Raw genomic sequence first — 14,376 nt, 5'->3', positions numbered from 1 at the left:
GCTGTTGAATTTGATAGTTGAAGAGAAACAGAGTGAGTGATCTGTTTACGACGTTCAAGTGTGATTGGTCTTTGCACTTTATTATATTCATTAAAGACTCGAGGCTGGAAAGCAACGACATTTGAAAAACAGCTACCACCTACTCACTGGCTACTAACGTATATCATATTGCACAGTTTACCCCAACAAATGCAGACATTAGCAAGACTGCTCTTCGTTCTCTCTGGACACTCTTGGATAAATCGACTCTTGGTCGTTCTTCTCTACACGTGGAAAATGCTACAAGAAACTTCACTACCGTTTGTCTTGTGCCAAGACAACTTTTTTACGAATTCTCGTTACACACACGAACCACTCGAGATTAGGTCATGCATATTTGAATAAACTATCAAATTTTTATTGCCATCCTTGAAGCAAACTCTGCTTCTTTCTCGATGCACACCCGTTGCATATAAACCAATAGTGATTAGGTCATGCATGGGCTTGGCAGAAGAAACCCAATGGTTTCGCTTGATTTCAGAGGTATTATTAGACCTGAAAACAGACGTAAAGTCTTAATAATGATTTTCCTCGAAGCGTCATTCTTCGATAAATTATTCCATTTCCGGTCAGGCTTATATATTAGCGGATATTGTTTACTAATGAGGTCAACCTTAAAATTCTTTATAAAATATCTTAAATGGGCTAACTTATTAGCATATTAAAAGATAACATTGTCTTTGGCATTGATTGTATTATTGTACACTTCTTCTTAGTTCTCTTTACACCTATGCAAGACTTTTCTTTGCTAGAGTAGAGAAAGCTATTGAATAGCAGTCAATTTAAAAGGTCATACGTTGAGATTTATTACTCGGAGACATTCGAAGATTTATCGTTGTAATCAAAACAGCTAAAGTGACTAAAAGTTGGTATAACGACGTTCTATAGAAATTCTGAAACTTTACACAAATCTTGTAACATCCTCTATTAAACTGTATTAGCATATCGTGATAGCATTTAAGAACTCGTTCGAAAGCTATGAAAATATGTATTTTAACTTGGCATAATAATTGTAAACTACAGAGAAAAACTTTGTACTAATAACTATTCGAGACGTCACTGGTACATATAAGATTTAATAATTATACGACGCTGGGAAACGTCATATTCAGCATCTTCATATATTTTTTATTACAGAAAAGGTTGAGCCTGCTAATACGAAGCAAATTTGCATAAGCTTGGGTTTATCCTTTCTCTCATTCACTCTTGAGTCCTGTCATCGTTTTCTCAAACCTTCAATCTCTTTTCATCTTTAAAGTACTTCTCTGTGGTTTACAAATCTTCGTTTCAATAATTTAAAATTGTACAAACCACGAATGTTCGAAATGGCTGCAGTAGCCAAACAGATATGTAAATTATTTACAATCTTAACTATATATCTATTTACTGTGGAGTAGGAGTTCGATATTACGTGCGTAAATCTGATCCAATTGATGCAGGAATTCTAATGAAATCTTTTTAGCACTTTATGCAAATTGATTTTGTGCCAATTAGTATGCGGCAAGAGGATTATAGCAGGGTGTCACTCGAGCTGGAAGATTGTGAAGCTTGAGACACCGAGCGTTGTAGAAGGAAAGAAAAGGAGGGAAAAGGAAGAGAGGGAGAGCACCCACATAGGTTTTCCGCAACTCGTATCTGATCGTATGCAGAACTGTGTAGAGCGTGAAACCAAAGTGCATATTCCTTAGATAAATCTGCTGCTGTAGTGCCACCCTACCTTTCACTTCGCACGCGCACGCTAGTTTTGCTTGCTTTCCGTCCTCCATAATACTATCTAGCATGTAATATGTAAGTGTATACTCGCGTCTCTCTGTATATGTATTTGCTTGACTTCCTCGCTACCCTCGGGGTAAGATAGCATAATAATCCTCGAATGTGGACAAGACAAGCCTCGCTTGCTCGCTTGCTCGGCTTAAACACGACTTGTAATTTTCTTCATCTTATTCGCCACAGCTTAACTTCCGCAAATGCAGATATTTTCCTGTAGAATTTTTAGCGAGCGATATAAAAATGCAGGATGGAACTCTGAAGAACTCTAAACATTTTATGTAAAATTACAACGACTGACTTTGGGAACTTTGCAACAGACAGCAGCCGTATTTGTAAATTTACATGTAACCGCAAAAGAACTTCAATAGTCACTGCTGTGACGTTGTAATTTTACAAAAAAAAAAAAATTAAAATGAATGGCGTGTCTGGTGATTAAATAAGAATAATGTTTCTTCAGAGTTCCATATTCACAGGAATTAATGTTCCTGCAGAATATATTCCAAGCGAAATGCTCTTCATTGTTAGAGAATTTTGTGGTGCAGGAAATATTTAAAAATATGGGATGAAACTGTACAAAGAAAGGTGTGTCTGGTGATTGAATGAGAAAAACGTGCGAGCGGCTGGGTCTAAGGTTGATAAGTGCCTAGTAAATGGTTGAAGGGGAGAGGGGGGAGAAAGGCGTTAATGAACTAATTGTTTATCTAAGCTGCAGGCGCTTGGCGATAAGCAAGCGCCTTCACACGTACGTGTATACCTATACGCAATTTAAAATTATGCAATTCCTCGTGAGACTCGACTGTCGCTAAAAGCGTAGGCGATTCCTACCGGCTAAATACCCAAGAAACCTATCCACGCTCTTCGCACGTTTTCTCATCGATTGTCTCTCTAAGATAATTCCACTTTATTATCTCAATTTATAATCCAATAGTAGAAATAAATGATGATAAATTTATTTCTAAATTAGAGAGACAATTTTTAGCTTCTAATGAAAAAAAACTTGCATACTCAACCATGCAAGATTTACAAGTTTAATGATTTGCATAATTGCCATCCACTTACACACTCAATAATTATTTATAAAGATTGTATTTAGTTTGTTTTTGTGCCTCTAGTTTCGCTGGTTTTCAGTCCAGTGTCGATAATATCTCTTTTTGTTTCTTATTTATAATCAAGTGTCATTTCATCTATGTATGTAGAAAAATATTTTTTTTATTTCCTCCACTTTCTTAATTGCTGAGGAACTTTTATTTTTGTCAGACATGTTTATTAGCCATTCGAGGTTTTGCATTCTATGACTGTCATCGCGATGCTCTTTTGCTGACCGAAGGTCGTCGTGCTGAAGACTAACCATTTTATGTTTAGAGGTAGTAGTGGTTTGCATTATTCTCTCTCTCTCTCTTTTTGTTCCACCTTATAAAAACTACTAAAAAAAAAAGGAATTCAACAAATTTGGACGTAAAGTATATTACGTCCACTGATTTATTTCACTTAATGTCATTCCACGCTGGCCTTTCATCGCTTCAGAAGCAGCTTCTTTATTCAAATCATTGTAAGAGTCTCGACTACTAAATATTCATCACTTTAAATAAATCGATATAATTGCCTGGTATGGTATTAAAAGATTGTGAAATTGCATATGTTAAAAAGCCCCTGGCACTAAGCAATAGGCACTACTATACTGTATTTCGACGAAAGGAAAGAAATCGATAAGCCCACGCTACTCGTTAATTATGTGCTGGCTTAATTAGCAATACCGTTTTGATTATTCGTGCCATTCCTCTTTGGCTCGAATCTCAATGGAAATATACGTGTCTTTCTAGTCGATCCACTTATCCAGCTTCTTTGCTTTTGGACGTAGAAAAATCAAAACGTAAGAAATACAATTTGTTTATTACTCTTATATACGTATACAGTAAGAATCAAAATTCCTCTATATCTCTTTTAATTTTTAAACAGATGAATTTTTGTAATTCCAAAAATATCCTTGAAATATAAAAAATTCTGAATCATGATAGTATTTTTTGTTTGATTCAAGGTGATTTTTGAATGGATAAATTTAAAAAAAATTTATCCATTCAAAAATAATAAAAAGAAGGGTGGAGGGGAGGGGGGCAATTTTGGTCTATATTGTATATATATTTTTATACTCATTGTGCTTATAAATTGTGGTTTTTTTCAAGGTAGAACGGAGACATTTTATTAAAGTCTGGCTTGACGTTTATCAAAGATGGGGTCAAGTGTCTAAATGTGTGTTTAATCGTGCATCTGATCGGCCCAGTTTCCCATTTGAATCCCATGAGGGGACTCGCTGTCTACCTGCAGAATTGTTTCCTCAAGTACAGAGAGCAACGTGAAAGTAGTATCCGTGACCACCGTGGTAGCTGGTCAGGGCCTCAGTGTGTATTCTTGGCTGCAGTCGCCGACGATTGTCGTTTCCTAGCAATGCCTTCCTTTCTTACTTATGATTATTGCAACTTGAAGCTGCAATCTCTTCGTGAAAAGGTTCAAGTCAAGCGACGTACTAATGTACCTCCCACGATTCTCCAACTCAGCTAAACTGTTCAAACTCTGAACAAAAGAAATACTTTAATGTGACGTAACGAATCATTATTGTAGTGCTGTATTTAAAACTTTAGTATGTAAGTTATCATCTCAGAAGAGGGTACCAAGAATGGAACAGTCGATAAAGTTTACTGGAAACTTGATTGATTAATTTAGAAGAATATTTGTCGAATTTGTTAATTTTATTGTACACTGTATTGCTGCAGTAATTTAGAATATTATACGTCGTTTGTATATTTGGACTGTAGGATGAAGCTATAGATTGCGTAATAATGCTCAATGAATCTTGATAAAGAGTAATACACATGCTCTTTGGTAATCGTTGCTTCTTATTTGGTAAGATTCAATGGGCATTATGTTGGTGCACAACTGAAGCGTAATGCGTCCTTTTCTAACTAACGTTTGAGCTTCAAGTGACACTTTAGAATGCAACTCTGGCGAAAAGCATGTCGGTCAAATTGCTCAGGACCATCTTTGGCGAGGCCCTGTTACTTGGATTTTTTGCTGCTTTTTTTACCCGCGGGAAGAAAATTATGCCCCCTTTGCTAGCTGTATTTATTTATTGCTGGGGGGACCTTCGAAGACGAACGTCTCTTATTAAAGTTTAATATTGTAATTGTAATGGGATCCAGCTATTTGATTGAACCATTTCAAATCACAGACTTTGATTAGAGCTTGATGCATCGTTTCCTAGGTTAATCGACTATTGTTAGAGGCACCTATCAAGAGGTTTAATACTACCAGTTAATTTCCCTAGTAATATCACATCGCTTTTCTTGATTATCTATTTAAATGGCAAAATTTGAAGAGACTGTTTATATAGTATACTTATGCAATTAATTGTAAATATAGCATCAGTTGTTTTTAATCATGTTTTGAAATTAAATATGTTACCAAAAGGATATATGGTTGACTGTAGCTTTACGTTTCACTGCCAGTTATTCAGATTGTAACTAATGCTAAGCAAGTAGAACGTGACAATTTTGCAGAGTTGTCAACACGTTTTCTTATAGGATATATGTTTAAATTCCTATACAAAAGGAACACCAAAGAATACTTGGAAAATAATGATTATTCAGTGCTGGGAAATCAACTGGAGTCAGAAAAAACCGTTAGGACGTAGCCTCTTGGGCTTAGGTAAACACGTGTTTGCCTTGTCCTTGTGTCAGTAGTGAAGGAAATATAACTTTGTTGATATTTCAAATTTCGTAAATTTATCAAATTCATCTATCGCATATTAACTCTTTGTCGAGGATGGTCTTATTGATTTTCTCAGCTGTTGCATCTGAGTTCTGTTGACCTTTGACCCAGCTGTACCTTTTTAAGGGGAAGCTTATTACTCTTCTTTGTTAAATCCAGCTCTTCACTGCATCTCTCTCTCCCTCTCTTTCTTTATATGAATAAATAGTTATTACATCAGCTTTTATTACAGAATTTACTTAAATTTTCTCTTTGTATATCTTTTATACACGCAAAGAGTATCAGGTTTTTCTATAATAATAAATGCCTCTCTCTATCTTTAGAATCCATTAAATAATTTTAAAAATTGCACATGCTGGTGCAGTTGAACTCTCATCAGTGAAGGAATTATTAACAGATAAAAACAAAGTGCAGATTGGAAAATTATGAGAAAATTATGGGTAGCCCTAAGCTCGTCTAGCAGTGGTGAAGTATAGGGGAAGGTCCCTCTCAGTCAACTCGACTCTCTGTTTGCGCGCACCTTTTCCCCTACCATCACCTCTCGTCCCCATCCAACCGTCTAAACCACGTCGAAGCTTAAACGCTCACGAGAGCTCGTGGAGTAAACGACTCACCAATAAATAACGTGAGAAACATAATCGCGCGTGTCTCCAGTCTTTTGCGGCTTAAACGTTTACTCGCCGCGTTCTGTGATCTTGATCTAATAAATAGATCTTTCTGTGTCACGGTTCACATTATCAACACGTTTTTTTTTATCGTCCTCTCTATCTCAACCCCCCCCCCCCCCTCACCAGTCATTCCTTGGAAAAATGTTCACTTTTGAGAAAGGCTGGTCCTTTCTTCAAGAACAATGGATAAGGATTTAGTGAAATGTGAAAGTTTTTGAAAATAAATTTCTTAGAATTACAGAAATTATATTTTCTGACTCTGTGATGAGATTTTATTCTCAAATTTGTTGTAATTATTTGTGGATAAATTCAAATATTTGAATTATGTGAGAAGTATGATCTGTGAAGTGAATATTTAATTTCTGTTTTATAAATTTTAAAGTTTGATATTAAAGAAGTAGAATTTGATACCGTGTTAAAAAAATTACATATTTCTTTGTGAAAATGAAATATTTTCAGATTTTTTAATATATAAGATCTGTACGCGTGAATATTTGAAATTTTCTGATATTCGTTAAGCAGTTTTAAGATTGAAGGAAAAGTAGCATTCGATGTATTCCAGTAAATGTTTTGGATAAATGAAGATTAATATCTGAAATTTTTTGCGCCCGTCTCGAGTATCACTTTCGCGTTAAATCTCAAGCTAATGATCGCTGGCAAGTATTTCCGTTGATGGAAATAACGCAGGTTACTAACGGATCAGGAATGCAACGTGTTACTGGCTTCTTTTTTAATTGCAAAGATTTCTTCGTTCCTCGTGCATTTAACTATTGCAAAAAGTATCAATCACCGTTCTCGCTTTGTTTGCTCAATTAACTGCTAATCCTGTTTTACTTCACCCTCGGTTGCAAACGTTTTACAAGCATTAGCCGCGCCAAGTTAAAATTCATCTTGTAATGAGCCATTCGATCCAATCGATTATCGCTATCGAACCGTGAAATATAAATCTTTAATACAGTAACGACCAAAAGTTTCCGGACGTAGTTATATATAACGATGGGCACTTAATTTCTTTGGCGAATAATATTTTATTGTTTAACCTTCGTTATTGTTATAAATTTATACTTTGATTATAATAACATTTTTATTTCCCACGAAAATTGCAGAGAAACTTTATTCGTTCAATTATTTTACTGATAATCGTTAGAAATATTTTTGTAAAGTCTAAAAAAATTTTCGGATAGTACTGTGCATACGTACACGTGTAATGCCTGTTACTCAATAAATTTTAGTACATCTCTGTTTATCTGATGTAAGGTGTTAGTTCGATCGGCGCTTTTTATCTTTATCAGTAAACAATGGCTAGGTAGTCGATGTTAGGAAATACATGCTGTCTAGTTCGGAGGATTATTAATTTTTTCTTATCAAAAACTTGGCTCATCGCAGGCACGATGAACATTTTTTCTTGTATTTTCTATGGAAGCTCCTTATGCAAGAAGCATTAATTGCGATATAAAGCGAGGCATGAAATTAGTCAGCTATATATTACTGCTATAAATGGGTAGAAGCCAAATATAAATGAATAAATATTAGAAAAAAATAAAAATATTTTCTACTTGTTAAATTTTAATTGCATACCACTTTCTGTTTGTTTTTGCTCGACTATCACGAACGCATATATATAGTCCATGGCATATTGCTAAATTGATTCAAGCCAAGAAGCATTTTGTACAATTTCTCGAAACATTATTTTAGTAGAGTCACCACAATAACAATAGTATCGCTTACTTTCTATCTTTTATTCATGGTATTCGTATAATAGTTTCTCCCAGGAGTATGCTCCTTGCGAATGAAATACCTGACATTACTCTTGAACTTCCGGGTGGCATCGTGTTCTCCATGGATAAAATTTCTTTCACTTTAAATTTCATTGACATTATTTTTTGCTCGCATTATTGCCACTATATTAGCATTGAGTTTTAAACGTGTGATAAATTCGTCGATAATGCATTGGCGTAGAGTCGTCAAATTTCTTCCAAATCCAGTCGAGTGCAACGAAGGATCAACTTAATTGGAAATATTTTTCGCTTGCAATAAATTCGTCAATAGTGCATTGGCGTAGGCTCATAAATTTCTTCCGACACTTTTTCAACACGATTTGCGATAAATCTCATTGAAATTATTTTTCTCTCTTATTATTTCTAATGTACCAGAGCGTTAAACCGAGACGCGCGATAAATTGTTTATAATGCATTGGCGTAGCCCCATCAGTTTTTGCTCAAACTCTTTGAACACGATCTATGATAAATCGACGATAAATTCTCTGGAAACGAATAAAACACGTGCGATAATAGGCTAGGTTAGGTTTCATGCAAATACCGTTCCAGGGCTGTATGACGTAATGATCCTTGTAAGTCACGTCGTGTATTTTTTCAATGTTAGATCGTGAAAACGACTATATAATGCAACCGCTGGAAACAATGGAGCAGCTGTGCAGCCCTTTCCAAAATGTTGAGCAATGAAAACACCTGGATAGATGAGAAATACTGTACCTTATTAATTCTAAGGTGCGGAGGAAACTCGCGACAGATATTAAAATTATTTAATTATGAAAGTTTTAATTAAGAAATAATTATCCATATCATATATTTACTTTGTGAAATTTGATTTTTGAGCAAACGTGGAAATATTTTAATGAGGAAATTGTGATGTTATGAAAAGTGAATAATTGAAGCATTGTGTTAATTTTAGGATAGGAAGGAAACTCGTGGAAAAAAATCTTAAGATTGTCGATCGTGAAAGTTGAAATTGGGAAAGGAAGGTAGAATTGTTTGGAATATTTGGATGTGAAAATTGCTGATTCTTCGTGAAAATTGTCGAGTGAACGCGGAACGAGTGTAATGAGGAAGATACGATCTTATCTTTATGACGTGAGAAAAGAAGGCTTAGAGGGGTTCGTTGATTCGTGTGGGTATACATATACGTACACACGCATTTATATACGTTTCGCACTATCGCAGATTAAAAGGAACGTCATCTAATTAATTAGTAATTTATTGTCAAACGTAAAACTTTCGAATCCTTTATTTAATTTTACCAAATAATTTCAACTCTTTTTTTTAATCTAACAATTTTATTATACTGCAAATTTGTAATTAATTTCAATTAAGAATAATATTCGATGGATTGAAAGGCTCGGTTAATTTTACTAAAATGTAACACGTCTAATTAACTTCAATTAAGAGCAGTGCTTCTGTACAAGAGCGTGGGGTGAAAGTATCCTCCGAATTACAATCGTTGCATCGCGATCATCGAGCACGATACACTCGTCAGCTGCAGATATAATCAGCATTTGCTGCAACAAATTATAATTAACTCAGCGGTGCTTCAGATTTGCTTATCATTTTCATTCTGCTTCGAATAAAATTTCCCAAATAGCACGATGCAACTTGGATAGAGATTTATGTTTCTTACCCCCCCCCCCCTCTATGGGAGTTGCAAACAAAAATAATTTTATGCTAAAATCTTCCACTAGGCAATTTAATAACAAGATGCTTCAAGCCCCTCGCTATAGTCATTCTGCTCATTCTTACCTTCGAGCAATTCTACACCAAACCTGTAATTTACTGCTTCATAATTTTTGCAAAAAAACAGATAAATTTTCCTATTAATCATCATGCCTGCACTGCACACGAGTAAAATACTTTAAATTCGTTTTTTATTCCACTTCATTGAAAAATAGAATTTTATAAATAAATAATAAAATTTGCATACAAAAATTATTCACTCGATAAAATAAAAAAAAAAATGCTTTGAACTTCTCATATTCTCTCACTCTTATCTTCCAGAAATTCTCCACCAAACCTCTAATTACTTTTTTCACAATTTTTGCAAAAATAAAATCAATCAGTTTAGCATATGTATTGTTATATATAAAAAATTTGGTGGGAGCGTTAAACGGAGAAACTTAAGTTTATTCGTGACACGATTTTGGTAAGAAGAGTCAGAGAAGTGGAGAGTCGTAGCCAAATAAGGGGGTGTATGCAGGCAGAGACCTTTTTTTTCTTTTTATTCAAGATGATCGAGCGTTTCTCCCAGTGGAGCCTCGTAACGACCGTTGATAGAATTTCAAGAGGACTCGACGACGTTTTAATTAAGGAGCTCGGTCCCTCGAGAAATTCGTGGATCAATTTGAGGCGCGGATTGAGAGATCGCGATTGATCGAGTAAATGGGCCAACCCCTGCGAAAAACAATGTTGACTTTCACTCCACGCCATGCACGCTCGTCAGCTGCTGCTCCTCGCGCCAATATTTTCCGATTTCACTGCGATTCGACTTTTTACACTTTCTACTCCGTGCAACATTTGCAAATCCAACAATTATCACGCTAGGTTTCCTAAGATTAACGTGACTCCACTGAGATAGTTGTTACTGCATTCGTCCTTGGCTCATTCATGCTTCTGTTTAATTCATTCTTTGTAACGATGGTGCAAACAGGATATTTTCTAACGTTGGAAACAGGAAACTGATGATTTTTTTTTGAGAATTATATTGATTTTAATGGGAGTAACCAAAAAATTTCTACTTGAATTTACCACTGGTTCAATCATACTTCTCTTTAATTCAATCTTGATTCTTCAATGATAGAAACGGGACAATGAGATTCAACTTGTTTTTTATCATTTCAATATTTTAGTTAAAATAATCAAAGACTGAGAACCGAAAGAGTAATATTAATACTCTATAAAAATGATGGTTGATGATATGGGCATTGTTGTCCAAAATGGGCATCGATGCTTACATCGAGGTTTGAAGAAATATCCCAGCATCGATAAAGCACTGTGGGATGAAAGCTGCAAATGGATTTTGCAATGGGATAATATTGTTAAACATCCTGGTGCCAGATCACGAGGTTGCCAGTGTGATATTCATAAACCACCTTGGCTACAATCCCAATTAGGTAGCTCATAAGCTCAGTTTAATCGACTATGAGAAGCAATTAAAATTTTATGCAAATAAATAATTTTAATATTTTATTTTTTAATGTCTAGCTTAAAAAAAAGTAATCAGTAATATAAAATTGTTTATTTTGTTTCAGGTGGGAGAGACAATGACGAGACGGATAGAGCTGTTAGTATTTTAAACATTTTTATCAGAAAATTTAATTTCCAACTCAGAGTATAAATTTATAATGATCTCTTATTTTTTTTTAGATAAAGTCAGCTCCCGTGAAGAGAATGACTCCGTCTATAAAGAGAACACAATTTGGACCATCCAAAACTCCTACTAGTGCACAAGGTATTTATAATAATTTTGTATAGGACTTTACAATTTTTTATGGCATATTTTTCAATGTCCAGTTTACAAATTTTTTAGTAGTGTAATTATTTGGAAATCATTCAATATGACCATTAGAATTATTGATTTATAAATTGTATAATTATTCCTTAATTAAACATTAAATTACTTACCGTTCGAATCTTAGTTTAATTTTCATGTAACTTGATCATTTATTATACTTCAACTGCAAATGGCTAAAGTATAATAATTTTGTACAGATTTTTCAAAGATTTATATTTTAGCCTTTGATGTATGCTACACAGTACTGTATATCATTTTAATTTCACGCATTGCAAATAACGCATGTGTATAGTATCAATATAACTGCAATCATGCTTAATGCTTAATGTTTATTGGTCCTCTTGCAATGAGAGCTCGTCAAAAAAAAAATGTTATCAATTTTACGTTGATTTTTTGATGACGAGAGAGGGTGTTAACAATTCGCTTGCATGAAAGGTCTGCAATCAAGTCATACAGGCAGCAGTACAATCCCAAGGTCGACGTCCGTTAAAAGAGCTCAGTCAGTAAAATCAGCAACAGGTACCTATACATAACAATCATTCATTTTTTATCACATTTTATCATCCCTCTTAACGCACTAATATTCATCTCTGTATTCACGTCAGTCCAGTTTATCTTTGTGCACTTAATTTCATATTTAACTATCATATTTCACTTTGGGAATTACTGAATTTAACTTTAATGTAATCAGATTTAATTATTTTCCAACATTTTAAGACAAAAGCCTGAACATTTTTTAAATTTTAGTACATAGAATTAATAATATTAATTTTTGGCAGGGCCAGCTGGTGCAGTGGATGAAGAAACCTTTATGTCAGCCTTTGAAGACGTTCCCAATGCCCAGATATATTCATCCAAGGATTTGGAAGACCAGATGAAGCTCATCAAGGATACAGTAGGAGATGCCTCGAAAGACTGGAAACAAAAAACAGATAGTGTAAGTATTTTTAATATTCTTGGTGCTTTGGAGCCTAGCAGTAAAACGTTTCATTTCACTTTACAGATAAAAAAATTGCGGGCTATAATTATCGCAGGAGGACCCAGTCATCCAAACTTTACAGAATGCTTAAAAACACTTTATCGACCCTTCGATGCAGCCTGCCAGGATCTCAGATCGCAAGTTGTTCGAGAAGCTTGTATCACTTTGGCCTATCTAAGTCAACAGCTGAAACGTGGTTTTGATGGTTTCGGCGAAGCTGTATTAAATACTTTGTTAAATTTAATACAGAACAGTGCAAAGGTTTTATTTGATTTTGTTGTATTATTTATTTTTGTATAAAATTGATCTCGATTATTATTAATAATAATTTAATCATATTACACAGGTGGTAGCATCAGCAGGAGCAGTAGCTGTACGGTTTATCCTTAAAAACACACATAACCATCGTTTCGTGCCTATCATAACGACGACGTTGAACCATAAGAGCAAAGATATTAGGCGTGCCAGCTGTGAACTTTTAGCGTTAATATTACAGACTTGGTCCACGCCAGTTTTACAAAAACACATAGGGATCTTACAAGATGCGATGAAGAAGGGAATCGCAGATTCAGATCCTGAAGCAAGAGCCTTTGCTAGAAAGTGAGGAATTTTTTATAAATGATAGATATATTATTGGAAATATATAATTGAACAATTTTTGTTCATCACTTGACAAATCCTTTTTTTGCAGATCATATTGGGCATTTAAAGAACATTTTCCAGAACAGGCAGAAATCGTTCTGAACAGCTTAGACGCACATTACAAACGTTCCTTAATGTCGCTCAGCAATAGCGGTAGTACGAATAATCTGAATGCAGTAGCAAGATCAACGAGTATCAGTCCTAGATCAGCCAGGCCAGCTATGAGTGCAGCAGGTGCGACCTTTTGTTCAGATTTTATTTTAAATAAGAAAACAAAAACAATATAGTTACAAGAGGCATAATTTAAATATTAAAATCTGTATCCAGTGTTTAAAATATATTTGAAACATTTGTATCAAGGTTTAGAGTTTATCAATTTCGTTGATAGACGCGCTCAGATAGTCAGATACAGTGATATTTTTAAGTATCATGGTAAATGCTCTGAGCTTGATTAAAATTACGATGGCTTCATGTACTATCTAAATAGAATGTTAAAGGTTTTTCATGTGACAGGAAATTATTTGTCCATGTCTTTTTTCATGCTGCTTTGCGACTTCTTTTTTGATTAAACGTGTGAAGGCAGTACGGAAAACTTACATCAGATCCCGGGCCCGCTGCATGGCCCACTCAGACGCACTCCGTCCTTACCTCGATCATACCGTCAGTCTGGTATCCCAATTCTGCAAAGACCAACTGATAACCACTGTAATTCTTCCACTATAAATTTATCAAGTATAACAATTTTCGAATGTCCCTGAGAAAATCTTCAAATTCATAATGCATTGCTCCTATAGATATTTTAAATATTTATTTTCTCCAATGTTTGTTCAATTGAATGATAAAAAAATTATCCATAATTAGCGTACAGACAATATGTTAATTATGAAGTATAGATGTATATCTATTGGGCATTCGAAGTTTAAATATTGTACATCTGGTATTAATTTACCTAGCACCCGTACAATGATAAAATTGAAGCACTTGGTTATTTTAAATTAATCCTCATCTTTTTTAGCTTCCTGGTGTCTTTGTACAATTCAATTAAGTTAACATATTACTTTCATCTTTGGTAAAAGGTATCCTAGGAGGAGCATTTATTTTGGTCCAACCTTTGCTGTGAAACGCCATACATATCTATATATACATATATATTAGCATGTACCAATGCAAAATTAAAATATTCAAAGCGCGACAAACTGATTAACTCTAATTTTT

General features: G+C 34.6%; 1 protein-coding gene across 5 annotated transcripts in view; it reads left to right on the top strand.

Moving 5' to 3' along the window:
• The window catches only part of chb (chromosome bows), a 29,708-nt gene that overhangs the window by 9,896 nt on the left and 5,436 nt on the right, over nucleotides 1-14,376 (top strand). For 4 of the 5 annotated variants that reach the window (XM_066741148.1, XM_066741146.1, XM_066741145.1 and 1 more), the window contains exons 6-13: nucleotides 11,278-11,309; nucleotides 11,393-11,477; nucleotides 11,976-12,059; nucleotides 12,320-12,477; nucleotides 12,544-12,780; nucleotides 12,866-13,119; nucleotides 13,211-13,395; nucleotides 13,741-13,866. In XM_066741148.1, the coding sequence (XP_066597245.1) occupies nucleotides 11,278-11,309; nucleotides 11,393-11,477; nucleotides 11,976-12,059; nucleotides 12,320-12,477; nucleotides 12,544-12,780; nucleotides 12,866-13,119; nucleotides 13,211-13,395; nucleotides 13,741-13,866 (1,161 nt within the window). The remainder of the gene's footprint in view (nucleotides 1-11,277; nucleotides 11,310-11,392; nucleotides 11,478-11,975; nucleotides 12,060-12,319; nucleotides 12,478-12,543; nucleotides 12,781-12,865; nucleotides 13,120-13,210; nucleotides 13,396-13,740; nucleotides 13,867-14,376) is intronic. The other variant, XM_066741149.1, reaches the window with a different exon arrangement.

This window comes from Prorops nasuta, unplaced genomic scaffold (genome assembly GCF_024137725.1).
Source record: "Prorops nasuta isolate Cenicafe-Biocafe unplaced genomic scaffold, Cenicafe_Pnas_1.2 PNAS00025, whole genome shotgun sequence".
NCBI classification, from domain to species: domain Eukaryota; kingdom Metazoa; phylum Arthropoda; class Insecta; order Hymenoptera; family Bethylidae; genus Prorops; species Prorops nasuta.
The sequence above is the reverse complement of the archived record's forward strand: the minus strand, read 5'-3'. Positions and strand labels throughout refer to the sequence as shown.